Source organism: Diadema antillarum, unplaced genomic scaffold, assembly GCF_040938485.1.
Source record: "Diadema antillarum isolate AM-2024a unplaced genomic scaffold, OU_Dant_1.0 seq00001482_RagTag, whole genome shotgun sequence".
Lineage (NCBI taxonomy): Eukaryota > Metazoa > Echinodermata > Echinoidea > Diadematoida > Diadematidae > Diadema > Diadema antillarum.
Genome location: NW_027272221.1, coordinates 751,686 through 770,775, shown reverse-complemented (window position 1 = coordinate 770,775; position 19,090 = coordinate 751,686). Strand labels below are relative to the sequence as shown.

The window sequence follows — 19,090 nt, the reverse complement described above, 5'->3', positions numbered from 1 at the left end:
ATACTGGAATTTTGAGATTGCAAATTGATAATATGATAAACTAATGATATCAGAGGCATAACTTGGGTGAAGGAATCAAAATAACTCAAAATATAAGGGCAATCTTTAGAAAATATCATTGTTTTTAATTATCTCTATTATATCTATTGTTTTATGCCTTTGTCACATAAAAACAAAGGAAATAATAAGAAAAACTTTCCAGGACCATAATTACTTCGAATTTTGCTCCTTGAACAAATTTCAGCCAAGAAACACCCATTTCATACACAGTAATGCTGTTAAATGAAATGGGAACAGAAAAAAGATGCAAAATCTGACTGACATGGTTGTCAGTTTATGGTTGCCATGGCAACCAGCAACATCAAATATAGCTAAATTATATATTAAAATGTTCGTAATAAGATTTTAGGAAAAGTCACCAAATTTGGTTTAAATCGGATAAAGGGCGAAGGAGTGGCAAACGAAAATCTGGTTGGGGGGGGGGCACAATGTGCCCCCCTTGGGCTTTATAGGGTTAAATGTCAAACCGCCATAATGTACGCCACAGATGTATTGACCACATAATGTCTACAACTGCTACGTATGTCAGAGAGAAGAAATGATTGTTTCATCAAAAGTTTTCCATATTATTTTTTATTTTACCTAGCATCGTCCATCACCAATCTGAATCACTGCTGCCTGGATTGGATCCAAGTGACGGACAGTGCGAGGAAAGTTCCGAAAGAACGGGCGACTGCAAATACTAGTGCAGGATGCGAGGAAAGGCAAGCTCCTTTGACAGTTCATCTGTCGTCTCTCTCGGGTCAAGAGCTGCTGGAAACATTTTGATAATTGGAGAAAAACTACGGTGAGACCATTTGAGGTTATTATTACAAAGGGATCTACAGTACCGATAAAAATATTTGACTTTCATTTCTGAAATTCAATAACCCTGCCCCCCCCCCCCCAAAAAAAAAGGTTCAGTTAGTACTAGCAACAAATCCAGACGTTAAACCATCATAGCAGGTTATTCTTTCTTCGAATAAATGAAGGTCACAACTGGAACTTAATGGCATGTTCTGTAAACGTTGTAAATGTACTGCACTTTAATAGTATTAATAATACTTGTAAGACAATTCATAATAACAAAGGACAAAGGAAAATGAATGGTACTCTGATTTATTTCTAAAAATCAAACGATTGAAATTCTAGAAATGCAAATTTATACAGGTCAGAAGGTTAAATGGTATTTCTATGACTGAGTGTAGTCTGTAGAGACAGACACCCTTAAAAATGTGTAATAATATAAAGAGATTTTAGAATTGTTGACTTGGTTCCAAAGTGGAGATTTTTTACATTAATTTTTTCATCTTTGTACATTGGTCATTGGGGTGAATTTAAAGTTCCAGCTTGGTTGATTTGGGTGAATTTAAAGTTGGAAAGGTGTGTGTAACAAAGGCAGTGTTGAGTGAAGGTGAGCAGGTTGTTGTGTGTGCTGAATATCATGAATGATTACACTGACTGCATGATTTGATCTGGTTTGTCTTGATAACTCATTGCAGCTGTTCACTACCCTCCTTGCTGTTGGAAAAACACAAATAATGTACCTGTAGGCCCTATGTGAAAAAAAAAGTTTTTTAAAGGGATGATGTACATGTACCGGTAGTTTTGGTACAGTTTAGAGATGGGAATTCAGATTTAGAATTTTTCAAGATTTTACATTAAGATACCACTTTGAAAATGAGATATTACAGAGTATACCATTCTAAGAGGAATTCCAAGTTTATTTGATGGAAATTGGTTTTGAAATAGCTGAAATATTCAAAATAAAGTTAAGCAAAGTGGATGACTATATAAACGGCAATGATGTAGTTGAGTAAAAAAATGCATATTCCATTCTTAAAGAAAACGTTGTATTAACATTCTTACCTAAAAGGAAAGTTCTTTGGTACAAATATAAGTCAGCTTTTCCAGTTGTTATTTATTTCTGAACAGAGGCACAAATCTGATGGTGGGGATCGAATATAGAATGGGCTTACTTGTAAAATTCACCAAGATTTCCTAGATCAGTTCACCTTTTGAAAACAATATTTCTTAAGTTATGAGTATCATGAATACTTGCCAATTAAGAAACGCAAACACAGTATTCCTGGACTTGCAGTGAGTTACCTGTACAATGGACTTGTATGCAGATATGTACATATGTCATACAAATGTAGTATGCTCATGGATGGCATTATAGTGCACAAATAAACAATATTAGTTACTCATTCGGGCAACTCCAAGTGTCTTGTCACTTCCATGTCATACGCTATGTACAATATGTCTTGCGCTGAGGGGTGTGAATACCCTATCACAAAAGGTCAACCCTGAAGGACGTTTATATTATCAATGAGTCTTCCTGTGTCAATAAATACTGCCAGTATAGCAGTAGGCTTTGTAGTGTACAATCCCTCATGACTGTCTTGCAGCATTAATTGAGTTTAAAGCAAAGGGGATGCTTAAAAAGCCAGGATCAACCAAAACCCTGTCAACTGCCCCCTTCTGTGTGTATCATATTCTTTAGAAAGATCCTATTTACATTGTAGTGTAGAAGACAGTGCTTTTATAATAGAAATTACATCAGAAGGTGACTTATCATAGTCAAATTGTTTCCGAGACCAAGTTCTACTGGAGTTTTGAAATCGAGGACAGGAAAAAGGATTTGAGATTTCACACTTCTGATTTGTTGTTTCATTCATTCATTCCCTTTTAAGCTGGTGGTTCTGAACAAATGAAGATTCTACACCCTAGTTGTTGTTTTTTCCCCCCACAATGGCTCCATTTTGTCCACAAGGTTTACAGATTGCCTGTCAGTGATTTGATTCTTACAATTGATGTATTCATCTAGGGATTTGACAAGCTAGTAAATTAGTCATTAAGAACAGCTTTGAGAATAATCCTGTGCTGAAAGATACAATAGATGCTTTAAATAGTGCATGTGCTTTAAATAGTGTGTACGTGCTCACCCTGTACACATTTTATTGATTTGTGTTCTTGCTAACAACAGGAGGCAAAGGTTAAGTTCTGAGGATAGTTAACAACACATGTACTTATGTGTGAGTATTTGATCAGTGCATTGCTTGTTTAGAAGCAAGGCCTTCAGGTGAAATCTAGTGGTGAGGTACTATACAAATATACTACAAACCAGTATCTGCAGTTGCAATTGACAAAGACACACATTGTATCAGATAAGCAGTATTGGGACATCAGTTTACAATATCAGGTCCATGACGAGGAATAGCACTGGGGAAGAGGGAAAAACGAGACATCCACAGTTTTGGGTGAAAAACTTTTTCAGTTATTTTAGATGAAGGAAATATGAACATATGATGTGAACAGCAGGAATATGATTTAAGTTACAAAGTAGACAGTGGATGTAAAAACCTTACCCAGGGAGCCCAGTTTTGTAACTTCATCTGTAGACTGTATGTCAGTACAGTGTTTATGTGAGAGGTATTTAAAAACACACAAGACAGCACACTATGAAGGCTGTACATCGTAAATCCAGTTTTTGTGAAAGTTGCATCCAACAGAAGCTGCCTCCAAACCTTACATTTCTGTTAGAGATCCTCATAGAATTCTGAATGTTTAGAGGCAAAATCCTGGACAAATAAAAGTTATCTAGAAAGAAATCTTGAGTAAAATCTTACAACAGGGTAGTTTGATCAATACTGGAGGGAAATAAAAGAAGTTAAGAAATTGTGAAGTTGATGTCATCCCCTCACAATTTACCATTCAGTATTTGTATTAAAATCATAGAATTTCCTCCCTTTTTTTTTCAAAGTATACAATTTTGCCCCAATCTCAAATTCTGAATACCATTGTCTCACACTTTTAGACCATTTTTGGTACATGATCGATGGAAAATTATATCTGAATTGATGCATGATGAAATGATGTTTCATAATATTCAATTCTATTTTTTAAAGATTTATTACCATTTTGTCAGGCTCTCTCTGACGATTTGAGAGGCACCACCCTATTGTCTGAGTGCCTGCCGCTGATACATGCTATAATTATGTTTACCAAATCAATTTCTCATGGCCCATTTAATTTTGTTTTTTGAAGATTTATAACCATTTTGTCAAGCCCTCCTCCGATGATGTCAGAGATATATCCAAAAGACACTTCATAAAACCTAGTCAAGACACCTCCCTATTGTCTAAGTGCCGCCGATACATGTTAAATGATTATGTTTACCAAATCAATTTCTCACGGTCCGTCTGACAGGCACGCACTTTATGCAGCCAATCCATGCATGATCAGGAGTAGGCGCTACAGACTGCGGTCTTACGCACAGTGCTTTGTTGGCTCCGAGCTGGTGGACTGGCTGATCAAACAGGGGACGATCAAAGATCGCACGACGGCCAGACAGGCGATGAACGTTCTTCACAAGTACAACGTGATTCACCATGGTAAATGGCCAACTTGTCTCTCTTGTTTTATACACAATCCCCTCCTCTTATCGCCACATTGTCATTATCATTATTATTTTTTTGATATCTCTTGACTTGCTTTTATTGTATAATTATGAATTTACTAGACTGCTTAAAGCCACCATAGGCGTGTTCCACTTTGTGCAGCTGAACACTATTGTCTAGGCAGCTTGAGTTTTTACAATATGTAACATTCATAGCTATAAACTTTGATTTGACTATTTGATCTGATCCTGTGTGAGTGTTCTACAATCAACAGAATTTTGTTCAGTATTGTTTGGCACTATAAAGTCATTTTCTCTTGCTTTGCATACTATGATATTTAATGGAAATTACAATGTCCACCTGTTGTTGTAAATTTCAGCAGCAACTCCTTCATGCCCAAAATGGCCAAGATGCAATTTAAACCCCAATATCAATCAGACGGCTACTCTCCAAACACACGTGATTATTCCGTAGCTTGCAGTGCATGCAACAGCATCAGGGCAGACAATGATCTACAGTTGTACATACGTACATTGTATCTTCCAACATCCGTACTGCAATAGACTCTGTGATTGTTCACATTCATTACTACAGTATTCATCCATGTGTTCTGCAAAACTTATGAAAGCCAGGGCATACAATGTATCTAGTACACATAATAGTGTTATGACGAAATGGGAATTATGCCCACTCTGTGCACTTCAATGGCTTCATCCGTTTTAGTTTTAGTTTTTTTGTGTGTGTCATCTTTCTTGATTAACAAGGGCTTTGTTTTCATAATGAATTTGCTTGGTTGAAAGTGAAACAAATGCTCATTGCAACTAATGTGCTACCTAGTTATCAATTAACCCAGCAAGTTTCGTTGAAGGAGCATTCAAAATGTGGAGGTGTCACATCACTTTGAAAGTTAAGAGGAGTTTTCAAAGGTTCTAGTCTCTGAACACTTCTTCTCAGATGTCATAAGATCTATAAAGAAGGTATAAAACAATAACTGTCTATCAATGCATGCTGATGGATGAAGTCACATATGAATCAGTTTTATGAATATGAGCATACATCAAATTATATACTGTGTATATATTTTAAGGACTTTATACCCTACTGTATTGAAGATAGTGATGACAGTCCTATTTCTGCTGGACAAATGAACCTTTACATAAACCATGCCATTCTATCTTTACTGACATCTGCTGATGGTATTATACAGTGCAAAGAGTACACTGTATGTTGATTTTTGTTCCCCCAGTCCCACTGCTCTGGCGGTTGAGTGTCAGGATTGGCAGTCGTACAAGTTGTATACTATTTGTTAAACTCTACTTCAACTAGAAATCTGTCCTAGTTCAAGTTGACCTTTTTTGATAAGTTTATGATTGGGTGATGAGACATGCAATCTGATTTTCATTAAACTCTCTATGTGCCACATTCGCATGCCTGAATCGGTTGACGGCGTGCTGAGTTCACATAATTTGCTCAGACGCATTTAAAGCCACCCAAACTGATCGAGAAATCGACAAATGCCACAGTACAATGAAAGTTTCACTTGTGGTTATGTTCCTCACACATGTAGCTTTCATTGCTTTGTGATTGAATAGTACCGTACAAATGTACTTGTTCCAGAGGGGATTTCGAGTTTAAACAAATTCTAGTTTTCTTTCACTGGTGTGTCTGCAAATGCCTTGCCTCCTAGACTTGAACAGTGTGACATACAGTAGCTACTGGCCATCACAGCAAAGCATGGAATTTTCTCCCTAATTTTGTTCATTGCATGTCTGGCCTGAAAGTTTCTGTAAAAAATGTACAAATCTTTGAGAAATGTTATGTTTTCCAGAAGCACTCATGTGTTGTAATCTCAGATTGCACAGAATAATGTGGCACACTGGAGGTTTAAGCTTTGGCACATGTAGAGTTCAACAAACATAGAAACCAACCTCTGAACATGATGTGAAATTGCACTTTTAATTGTGTAATCGTAATGTTATTTTCTTTTCAAGATTTTACTTATACTTCTCATAAGAGAAATAAGTAATACCATGCTTTCAACACCCCAAGTCTTTGCGCTGTGTACAATATATGTCCATTGTAAATTCATAGCAAAATCCAAGCAGAGTGGGACATACCACTTTTCATTAAGAGCATTGGATGCTAAAACACTAAGTCGATTTAAGGACAAATGGCGTTTCAAACCTTCTAGTATTGCCACTAAATGAATGCAACGTAATATATTGCTTGTTATTGATTCAATCAAGGGGAAAGAGAGAGGGAGAGGAATCTATAGAAATAGAGAAAAAAGGAAAACAAATTGAAGAAGATGGTTTGAGGAAGGTACAAATGTACTAGTAATTTAAAGGAAAAATGGAAAAACCTAGTGTAGTAAGGCGTTATTACCGGTAGTCTTTTTTAAATAGGAATCAGGTGTGTGTCTGTTTGTCTCTTATTTCCTCCAACGGAGCCTCTTGTAAATCCTCAATCAGAGAGATTTGTTTTGCTATTTCGAGTTGTGCAACCTGCATCCCAAACATACAGTAAATACATGCATGCACAAAGAATACTTTGAAATCGTTTGAAAATGTATTTGCCCGTAGAAGCACATGTCATGATCAAGTACTTGTTGTCCGTTTTGGCTCAAGTCCAGGGCCTGCTCAAGGGCATGGGAAGCCCCAGAGTTCTCTGGATGTTCTCTGGATGCTATTTGAGCCTTGTTTTGTTTTGATTTGTTCTTCCCCAACATTTGACCACAGTGATTTGGCTGCGATCCAAAGAATAGAAACTCTCCAGTGAGGGTGGGGTATTTTTGAAGTCTGCAAACTTTGTTCACTCATGTGCAAGTCTCTTGTAAGCATTAGCAGGGTGTCAATGCCATCTTTCCATTCCATCTGTCCGTCTGTCTGTGTCTGTCTGTGTGTGTCTTTTTCTCTACCTGTCTCTATACTATACGGTTGTATCTCCCCATGTGACTTATTTGTTTACCTAGTATGTATTCAGTTATCTACCCATGCATATATCTCTAATACCTCCATTCACCCCCGTCTAACTATCTATCTATCCATCTATTTTTCTGCAGTGCAGCTTTTTATACATTTATCTCTTTTGTCATTTTGTCCTTGCATTACAGTCTGTGATGACCATGTCTTTAAGGACGAGCTACTGTACTACCGATTTCGCGTGGAGGACAACACCTTTGTGGCAACCCGAGAATCCTCGGCTTACTTGCAGGGTACTCAAGTTTTTCAGAGGTGCGCATTAAGAGCTGCTGGTATTGGCTTCCGTTGGGCTAAGTCTCGATAGCACAAGAAGAATATTATATGTACAATAAAAACTGGTGTTTCATTGCACTTTATAGGTACTGTTTACCATTGAGAGTAGTGATTTAAAATATGTTCGAGTTATCACATTTTATGCATATGTGTAGGTCAGTTGTACCACAGAATATCCTACCATACAAAATGTTTGCAATAAAGCCTAAAATATAATAAAGGAGATATCAATATTTTTCTCACTAAACCATAACTGCAGACAGTTAAATCTAGAAACAATTTCATTCTAACTATTTTCACATTTTGTATCTATAGTGGACAATGCTTAACATTGATTATACTGATTATTAACTTTATTACACTGGTTGTTTCTATCTGTAACTCACATTTAGGAACTATTTTGAAGCTCGCAAGCCAAGTTTTTGTTTCATCTGTAAATGGTAGACAATGCCTTATGTCTATGGGAATGCAATTTAACAGGATTACTATCTCATCTTCAGAGATATACAAAAGAAATTTAACACTTTCCAAACTGTAAATGCAAACATTTTGGAGATGCCTATGTGAAGCAAACAAGGCAATTTGTGAGCAATATCTAAAGCCGCTTTCAGTTTTGCTTCTCATACTCTTCCCCACATTATGTAGCCCAGAAAGAGGAGCCGATCAGTGATGGGGTAGGATTGTGTGTTGTTTTATCAGGAATTGATCAGATAATGTCACTTTGCATGTCCCTTTATGGCTGCGTTTATCTGACTCGAGAGAGAGAATCACATTTCAAAATGCATCTGGAATGGTGTTTGCTGCGAAAGTGGTTTGAAACGTGATTTTTCAGGGTGCCGCGTTTATCTAACCATCACCGAATCATGATTCAAGTGTCCCTGCTCAGCTGCTTTGCATAGTTTGACCCAGGAAGTAGTAATGTAAAATGAGGCCTGTGTTGTAACATGCCGGTTGCATTTACATCATGGAAGGTAACCTTGGCAGTTCAGAGATATAAATGCGTTTCAAAACAGCATTGCGTGTATCTACTCTTAGAAAGCCGATTGTGTCTCAAATGCATTTCAAAACGCCCTTTTGAATGGAGTTTCAAATTGGCATTTCTAAACGTGTTTAGAAACACGGTTGCGTTTATCTGTCACCCGTAAATGCCTCAAATGCATTTAGAATCGTGATTCTGCCTCAGAAAATTTTGAGATAAACGCACCTCATGTGGCATATTGAAAAGTTATGTGAATTTTCTGCAGCAGTAGATTTGTGAGTGAGTATGGTCTTGCCTTTCTCTGCTGACTTCCTTCCAGGGTGACTACCGAACCTGCTTCACACTCGCTCCTCAAAGTCCACGCAGAGGAAGGACAACAATATACAAAGGTGAGAGAGACCATACTTCATCTTTGTCACAGACATGACTGTTGGCACAGTGAAAATGGTCCGATAACATTGAGTGCCGTTCCGCATTCATGAAAAGATAGCTACGTACGTCAGCAGATCATATTTTTGCATTTGTGCACATTCACATTTACTACCTATTTCTATGACCTACTGTCATTGCATTTTCGTACGTCAGGGAGGGTACATTTTTTTCCAGCATCGGTGCATGTCAATCAGGGGCGGATCCAGGGAGGACCGCAACCGGCGCACGCCCCCCCCCCCCTTTATTTTTTGTTGAAACAAAAGAAATGAAAAGAAAAAATGGGGGAGGGGTGCGTGCGCCCCCCTTTAATTTTGTAAACGTGCCCCCTCTTTACGGAATTCCTGGATCCGCCCCTGTCAATGATAGTGAACTTGATGCAAAAGGTTAGTCAGAGGATTTGCATTTTTTTTTTTTCTTTCAGAGAAGGTTGGACATGGTCAAAACAATTATCTAAAACAGCTGTATCAAGGGACTTTTTTTTTTTGCTTGTTGAAAGAACAACAACAACAATAATATTTCATAGTTGTTCCGATACATTTTTTGGCAAAGGGCTTGGCTGATGATTTCTTTTATTTGCCCTTGTACCACGGCACAGTGGGCCAGAATTAGTGCCCAAGCCATCAAAATTAAATAGCACCCTCTGCAGAGGACTGTTTACAGTTTCAAGGAGTTGCCTGCTGCTGATACGCTGGATCGTGTCATGAACATGGGGCTCATATTGTGTCACAGTGATATGTTCATCAAATTGTGGTGCAAGTTTGTTGTTATACAGAGCATGCTTTACTGATTAGATTTCGAAAGAAAGACAAACAGTAAGTCGCAAAGTTGAATGCTGTCCTTCTACAATGTCATCCTTGTCCAATCATTCAAGAAGTACTTGACAAAATATCAAGTAGTGCAGATGTGATGTAAAAGAGCAAAGTACTTGATGAAATTAGGGCATGGTCTAGCTATAAAGGTTAAGATGAAAAAAAAAAACCCCAAACTTGGTGCACTTGGTAGATTCCTCGTGTAACTTAGTGTGCACATATTTTAGATTTTATTGACATTATTTCAGATATAAATATTGACATTATTTCAGTGATAATGATAAGAAGTGGTCAAAGGGCTCCTTCATGGGATTTGTTTATTATGGGTCCGGCATGACTTGACGATTTCCTGACATTGGACTTTGGGGCAAATTGTGCTGGAAAGGAATGAAAAATTTTCTTTCTCTTTCGCCATCATGAAATAATTCCATAACTGTATCATATGACCAGGCAGCTGACAAGATCATACTTCCCCAACAACAAAAAATATATATAAATAAAGAGTTGTTGTTTGATTATTTGTAAAGACATGTATGTACAGTAGGTACTCTTCATCATAGATAGAGGTTTTCTAAAATAAAACATAATGATGCCTAAGTTGAATGAACACATTAACATGGTATGCTTACAAGTGCAAAAGGTTAGCACACTGGATACTACACCTACACTGTATATCCTAGTATTACAGTAATGATCTACAGTATGTGACATGAATATAATTTTTAACCCAAAAGTCCATACATGTACGTAGGAAATCCCCCCCCCCCCAAAAAAAAAAAAAAAAAAAAAAAAAAGTTTACTGTGCTCCATATTTTGTGGAATGGTATATTTATTTCAGTGCTGCTGTACAGATTCATGTAGCAAAATATTTCATATGTAATGACATTTTGCTATACAAGCTACATGTAAGAGTGGTACTTTTCAAGTCTATTTTTTTTTGTATGAAATCATTTGATTTAATGTATTTCCATATTTTACATACACAACTGTGAAGTAATTTTCAGCAGCTTTTGCTACACTTAATTTTGCTTTTGTTAATGTGTGTACAGGAATGGGGGAGACAGATTCTGTATTACGTGAGATCTACAAATGTACAAGTCCCGAGAATGTTCGGGCACATGTCTATGGGAAATGCGAGTTATAGCAAAATCATTCCATTTTAACCTGTTGTATCTTTCTCTTCCTTTTTTGCCAATATCCCCACCTGCCCACTCACCAATCCTAAAAAGAGTTTCTATGGAGCTGAACTGGTGTCATGGCTGCTGAAGTCGGGGTTCTGTCCGAGTAGGGAGAAGGCCCTCGGACTGGGCAAGGATCTCCTAGAGGCCGACATCATCAGACATGGTAGGAAACTTTGTATCCTCATGCTTTACAAAACTAAGCTTTATTGTATTCATATCCCTCCCCCCCCCCCCCCTCAAAAAAAAAAAAAAAGAGAGAGAAAAAAAAAAAGAAAAGGGAAGAGGAAGCAGAAGAAGAGATGTGGTTATTTGCTGTTTATTTCACCAGTTCACAAGTACTAAATGCATTTCTTTACATCAAAGTTACAACTGCCTTGCAGTCAAATGGGTTTTAGTTTGAGTCCCACTGATAGCAGGTGGGCGGTGCGATGTGTGAAGTCAAAGGTCAAAGGTCACTGAAAGTCAGCTGAAGTGTCATCTCCCACCTACGGCAATGTTACTTCTGCGTCCAGTGTTAATATAATTTTTGTATGATGGATAAAGATAAATTGAGGTATGTTTTTTTTTTTTTGGGGGGGGGGGGGAGGAAGTGAAGGGTGGGAGAGGCATGAAGAGAGGGTTAAAGATCAAATTTAATGATCATTGAACTTTATGAAAATGTGATGAAAGGGTGATAATGGCAAAATGGCAACCCTACCATCCTGGAGATTTTTTCTTTCTCTTTTTCTTTTTTAGTGGCAGAATATGTTAAACAGTATCCCTCCCCCATTACAATTATTTCATTACTTTTTTTTTTATATATTGTGAATTTCAATCCTCTTCACAAGATTAGTGAACCAGAGGTACCCTTCCAAAACTGATGTGAAAATCTGTCTTTGATAAATTATGCATACTGGTATATATGTGCAGACTGAACCAGCTACTTACATCTATACATGTAGCTCTGTACAATATACATCTACAAAAGTCGGACAGTACATGTATGATGAGTAGAACCCATGTATTCAACTTCCTTCTGTACGCTTCTCATTAGACAGTCATTCATTTAGGACAAAGGTCTTCATCCACCTCTCCGGCTTCGTCCAAATCCAGCAGTCCCGATCTTTGCAGTCAGTCAGCAAATGCACAGCAGCACTGCCACATTTTTTGTTGTTGTTGAGCAAACATAAGCCCACCAGCCAGTGCACATGTCCAACTACTACCTTCACACAAAACACACACTACTCCGTTAGAACACACAGGATAAATAAAATGTGCTATGCTTAGCACTATTTCTCCAGTGTACACAAAAGGGGGTGCAGTGTACACACAAATAGAACAGCGTGGCATGCCCAGTAGAGCCACACACTGTACTGCTAAAGGGAGGTGTCTCACTTCCCTGAATGCTGCTATGCAAAGATGGTATAATAGCCAACTCAAACCAAACCTAATGCAAATACATGTACACCTGCACAGGGACTGCACAGACTTACAATGTGCTATACTTCTTACGTAACCTTCCACATACTCTAAATTCACATGACATGTACAGTACACTGTGTGTAAATGTAATGTGTGTCTAAAATGTATTCAACACTCTTTTGCATGTTGCCATGAGTAGTGGTTTCAAAGCATGAGGCACCTGTTATGATGTTGTGCAGACTTTGTACATCATACAAAGCAAGAGTGGGAACCTGGAAAAATACCTGTACGTTGACATACTCAATTTTTGTGGTTACTCTACTATTAAAACAAAAATGAAGAAAAAAAAATGGACAACTGTATTGATACAACGTATGTAAAAACTGACCACGATGCCTCTGCCGGCTACGGCTACTGTTCAAGAACTTGCGGCCTCCTAAAACTGACTCAGATTGGACAATCAAAGAGTAAAGCCTTTTATGACATGCAGTGTATGAATTATGCTTGAGATGCTGATTTGTACTCACTGTGACTGAGAGCCTGAATGGCATGGTAATTTTGCTAGTTTCATACTCTTGGAAGATCACCTAGAAGGGTATAGAAAGGACGTCGACAAAGCTAGTTTTTTTTTTTTTTTTTTTTTTAACTTTTGCCTTCCTTACTTCTCAGCATGTGACTCTCTCTGTCTCTGTCTCTCTCTCTCCAGTCACCATGGATCATCACTTTAAGGACGAGCGGATGCTCTACCAGTTTAACCCCATCATGGGGGACCTGGGGGTCGGCGACCTCTTGACCCTTGACCAGGAGGCGGGGTGCAGTTCATCAGGCGAGGCGTCAATGCTGTCTCTGGCGGTACCCAAAGACGTGACCCGGAAGCACTCGAGCTCTTCCTCTTCAGGTGAATTCTTTTTGTTTCTTTTTACCTCTGCCAAGGGGGGGGGGGGGGGGGGGGGGGTTATGTTTTCATTACCATTGGTTTGTTTATTTGTTGGTAGTGGGCACGCCGTCTCCGGACCAGGTCGGGCAGTGCGCCGTCACGTGTCCACTGTTTACTGCATTAATGCGGACCTAGTTGGCTTCACGCTATGTCCCAGGATGGGCCGGGTAGTGCACCATCCTGTGTCTGTTGGTTGCTGTCCCGGCAGTTAAAAAAATATCTGACATGGCACCCACAGCAATCATGGCCTTTCATGTTTGCTCATCATGTCCCCCCCTCATTGTCTTATATTCATCCCGTTTTGTCCAAGTTAGCCTGGAAACAGGACTGCCGTAGCCGCCGGGAACATTGTGTAAACGCAGCGTAAATAAACAGACTATCAAAAATTTCCCCTCCCCTTCAGCCAGATGTAGCCCCATTTAGATTTTTTGTACAGCATTGTATCCAAGAAGTGCTGTTCATTTCCCTACGGGGGTTAAAGGGATGGTACAGTATTGGTGGAGATGAGAATTGGGCTTTTAACTTTTTGTGAGATACCAAGAAAACACTTTAATATGATATAGTACCGAGAAACCATTTTAAGAGGAATTCAATGTTTATTTGATGAAAATCGCGTTTGGAATGACTGAAACATCCAAAAACAAAATAAAACAAAGCAATCGTAAAGTGTGGGTCCCACACTTTATTAGAATCCATCTTTTGTGGATATGTCAGCCATTTCAAAACCAATTTTCATCAAATAAACATTGAATTCCTCATGGAATTACATGCTCTTTCATATTTCATAAGAGGTTTCTCATTATCTCACCAAAAAATGTTACAAACCTAAAATTAGGGCTCAACCAAAACTATACAATCCCTTTTAATTACACTACATTTGCATATATCTGAACAGAAAGTGAATCTTTTCACTACATGTTGTATGTTTGATTTGATGTACTGAAAATGTGTTCCTGTCACAAAATCAACTGGAAAAGAATTATACCAAGGGTTTATTTTTATTAAAGACTGATTTTTGATCACTCAATATTTCTTTTTTTAATTCACATCATTAGACTCGTCGGCAGACAAGAGCTCTCTCAGTGGCTCCAAGCCAGACATCAGTACTTCAGACCAGAACCAGAACAGGGTGGTGGAGGAGCGGCTGCGGAGGGTGTCCTCCGACCTGGAGAGCCCGGACACGCCCACCTCCAGGGCCTTCCTGCCCGGGTGTGGGCAGGGTTCGTTTTCGGCAGATGAGCTGAGGCAGCCTGACAGCCCTTTTCTGAAGCAGGACATTAAGGTTATTACCCCTTCCCCTGTTACACCTCCTCCATTTTGTCTATTCAAAATAATGGTTCATGCGTTAAGTTGTTTCTTTTGCTATTGGTTGACAAATTTGAATGCCGATTTGTCAATCAGTCAGTCCATCAATCAAATTAAAACAGCTTGATGGAAAAATCATTCATTGGAGTTAATGTGCAGTATCCACTGCTATAAGGCGTCAGAAGTATCACTGGCTATTGGGCAGAAATTCAATAGTCTAGTGGACATGATGCCTGTCTAGCAATCAGGAGTTCATTGGTTTGAGTCCGACCCTTGTATGTATTACCATTGGATTTTTATCATGGCTAAAACTAAAACACTGAATAGTGATTTGTATTTATGCGATTAAGAGCAATGTGTCAATCAGTTTAAATTCCAAATTTTCTGTTTTGCATTTCGAACATGTCTTTTTTTGACCTTACTCATACTCTCTGCCATCAAAATCCATGACCCCATATTTCATTAACTGCATGCCCTTACCTATCAATAGGAGTATCTGTATTCATATTTTGGGTCTGATTTTGCCACATTTTACCACAAAATGATAATTGAGTATATGAATATAAGAACAACCCAAGTCCATGGAAGACCATTTCGAGTAAACTAAAAAAAACTTCATATCTTTTTTGTTTGTCCAATAATATTCTAGATAACTGTGATGGGAAGGCAACATTGTATATACAATTTAGAACATATATTATTATGACAATTAACATTAACATTAATTGTGGAGAGGTCATTTTGTGTGATGGACTTGGGTCGTTCTTTGATTCATATGGACTAGGGTCGTTCTTTGATTCATATACATGATATTCTGCTATAGAGATGAGAGAAGGACGAGAGAGGGCGCTATAATATGAATGTAAGAATGACCCAAGTCCTTATTCATATAAGATTGAACTCATTTATTTCAGGCACTTTCGGGGGTAATTAGGATTTATCATTTATACACAAGATGAGTCCATGCATAAGCTACAATTTCCCATGTCAAACTGAATTTGGCCAAAAATTGGACTTGGGTCGTTCTTATATTCGTATACTCAATTATAACAGTCATTTTTTAAGATGCCTGATGTAAAGACTGGTACGCATCAATCCATTTTTGTGCATCTGTTGTGAAGGATGGTGGCTTTATTATGTTTGTGTGTTTGTTTTTTTTTTTTTGGGGGGGGGGGGTGGGTGGGGGGGGGGATAGCACACCCTCCAAATCAAAATCAAGTGGGGGGGGGGGGGGCAAAACATTTTCTTCGTCTTCTCGAAAACACATGGTCAAATTTGTTACTGAACCCAGTGCGTTATCACGAGGGTGACAATTTTTTGTACTTAATGCAAGGATTGTTTAAAACTGGAAATACTCCGAGTAAATGCATTTAATGGATGCATTTCCAAGGTTATTTATAGTACATCCAGGGGTACAGACAGTAAGGATCGAAAGGGGGGGGGGGGCAATTTTTACATTAAAGACTTTTTTGTTTTTGTTTTTTTGTTTTTTCTTCTCATAACTGCATAGTTAAATTTTGTACATAGAGTGTACTTGGCAGGCATTTTTACCAGTGTGGTGGAATATGCAAATGGACACCATGTTCCCATAGAAACCCTCAAAGTTGTTGTTGTTTTTTTTTTTTAATATCAAGAAGTTGGCATCTCTGATTATGTCATCACTTGATGAGAAAGCCAAGGGGCAAATCCTCATTCTCCTTTTAAAATGCTTGCCCTAAAGCGTTCATACTCCCTCTTGCAGATAAACGGAGACTCTGTAGGCTTTGGCCTGGTGATACGAGGCAGCGGCCCAACTTATGTCCAGACTGTTGACCCCAAGGGACCAGCAGCAGCCGCTGGACTAAGGGTAAATACATTGCCTTTGACTTCTCAAAAAAAAAAAGAGAAAAGTCCTTCCAAACCAAGATTCTGGCAGAGACATCATCTGTAAATCATTGCTGAAGTATTAATATGATTAAAGGGTGTGTACAGTTCTGGTCGAGGTGAAGATTTAGCTTTTAACGTTAGGTGAGATATTCAGAAAACACTCTATGAGATGTTAAAGAGCATGCAGTTCTAAGGGGCATCAAAAGTTTATTCGATGAAAATCGGTTTTGAAATGGCTGAGATATCCAAAAACAATGTGAAACAAAGAGATCCTAATAAAGTCGTGTTATGTCGCCTTTTATTATTAGCACTTTTTTGGATATCTCAGCCATTTGAAAACCAATTTTCATCAAATAAACGTTGAATCCTTCTTAAAATTACATGCTCTTTCATATTTCATAACAGGCTTTTCATTATCTCACTTAGGAATGTTCAAAACATGAATCCCTACCTCAACCAGTACTGTACAGTCCATTTAACAAAAGACATGAGAATACACCTTTTTCTAGGCCAAGTATAACTTGCATGCTTCCATGCAGTGTCTGTTGTTGATCAGGTTAATACTTTCAATGATTTACATGTGATGTCACTGGCAGACTCTTGGTGCAGAAAGTTTTTTGATAATAAAGTTTTTTGTGGGTATATCCAAGTAATCTGAAGGAAAAAAAAAAAGTGGAAAAAAATTATTACAAAACATATGGCACATATTTAGACATTCTTTTGGCTACATAAGGGATTTTGAGGGTATCATGAATCAGCACAAGCCAAAATGTATAGCATTTCCATTGTTCCTTTAACATGCATTTGCATTGCATAGTTCCTTTAATTCACTGAAAATTTTTCCTCATTCTCACTAAGTCAACAAATTTCTTTTCAGTAGACATTCATTATTTTGCTGTCAATCATTTGTTTATTACTACAGAACAATTCTTTAGTTTCTACATCAATTTTTTTTTTTTTTTTTTTTTACATGGACTCTCCTTCCTACCTTTTTATATGTGTAATGTGTCCTTTTGCGTCCTTTGTCGGGAAACAGGTCAGACAGTACATCTCCAGTGTGAATGGTGTGGACGTCCTGGACAAGAACCACACCGATGTGGCCAAGCTGATCCTGGCCAACCCCTTCGAGCTCTCGCTGGTGGTTCTCAAGCTCCGGGATGACATGCCGCTGATGGTGTGAAGAGGTGGTCGTTCCAGGACCTGCGACCGCTGGAATAGCTCATGGAAAGCTTCCTCAAACCCTGGATATACTTACCTTGATCAGGAAGCAGACCTCAGTAAGTCCCGAAGGCCCACCTCAATAGTGGAATTAACCCAAAGGATACATAGAGATGCACCTTGACAAAGAAGACAAAATGAATCCTTGAGGGACACCTTGATGCAGAACCAACCCATGTGGATCCATCAGACACTTGGTTTGACCCAAGGAGCAAACTATCTGAGTTCCTAGAGACAGTTCCTGAACCAATTGCATAGTAATGAGCCTTCGAGATTCACCTCAACAGAGAATCTAACCTGGAGTCTTGTAGACTCTTACCTGGCCAAAGCAGCGAATGAAATGAAGTCCTGGGGAACACGCCATACCACAGAAACTATCCCCTCTGTGGGTCCTACAGACTACTTGCCTTAACAAGAGAAGCAGAGACCTACAAGGCTCCTAGAGGCATCCCTCAACAGAGAATCAAGCCTTCACAAGTCTCAGAGGGGAGCCTAGACCAGAGGGGGAAGCTGCCGAATACCTTTGAGATGAACCTCGACAGACCGCCGGACATAAGTGGGAGCTGGTGACTGGCTTTTTAGAGGAAAGTGAACCCATGCAAGTTGGGGAGAGAAAAATTCACCGAAGAAGCAATGCCATGTGAATCCTTCTCCAAACTTACCTTGTGGATGGTCAACCCCCTGATATTTCGGATCATATTTCAGATCAAAAATTGATTCTCTAGTGATTGGTTGAAAGGGGTTCGCATGACTATATTATAATTTATTATATTTTCAACTATTTCAGAATGTAGGCATGTTTGACACTGTATGGTGTACTATTTGTGAAAGATGTCACAGCTACACTACTGAAGGATGAACAATCAAATCCCCAAAATAGGAGTATTTAGCAGCCATATTATGACAGCTTGAATGCCTGCCGAGAGCAGCTCTTGGGTGTTACGACTACTGTATTATGTTTTTCCATTTCAAATCGCTGGCTGTGTGGCTGATGGCGAATACATGGTGTCTTCTTTTGTTCAAAATTCTTATCCAAAATATGAAGCAAACAAACGTATTTCGAGTTTCCTGTTAAAACTATGGGCTTTCATTGGTGCCTTTAATAGTACTATTCACTTCAGTTATGTGCTCTGTGAATAGTTTACTAATTTATTAGTGTCTGCCCATAATTTCAACCAGAAACACTCAAGGCAACGTTGATTTGTATACTAGAAGAGATTTGACAGGGGATACACCTGTTACTAGGTTTGCAGGAGCTACAAGCTG

At 38.6% G+C, this 19,090-nt stretch overlaps 1 protein-coding gene across 1 annotated transcript; it reads left to right on the top strand.

Annotated features, from left to right (window-relative positions):
* Positions 1–657: 657 nt before the first annotated feature.
* Positions 658–17,823, top strand: LOC139709954 (DEP domain-containing mTOR-interacting protein-like). The gene is made up of 9 exons (XM_071621905.1): positions 658–847; positions 4,252–4,436; positions 7,555–7,675; positions 8,995–9,064; positions 11,146–11,260; positions 13,205–13,396; positions 14,488–14,717; positions 16,482–16,586; positions 17,643–17,823. Exons 1-9 carry the CDS (start codon positions 753–755, stop codon positions 17,784–17,786), a joined length of 1,257 nt encoding a protein of 418 aa, XP_071478006.1. The 5' UTR covers positions 658–752; the 3' UTR covers positions 17,787–17,823.
* The last annotated feature ends 1,267 nt before the right edge of the window (positions 17,824–19,090 follow it).

Coding starts and splice junctions, on each gene's coding strand:
- LOC139709954 (XM_071621905.1), top strand. CDS start 753: ATGCGAGGAAAGGCAAGCTCCTTTGACAGTTCATCTGTCGTCTCTCTC. Junction 848..4,251: donor ATAATTGGAGAAAAACTACG/GTGAGACCATTT, acceptor TCCGTCTGACAG/GCACGCACTTTATGCAGCCA. Junction 16,587..17,642: donor CAGCAGCCGCTGGACTAAGG/GTAAATACATTG, acceptor GTCGGGAAACAG/GTCAGACAGTACATCTCCAG.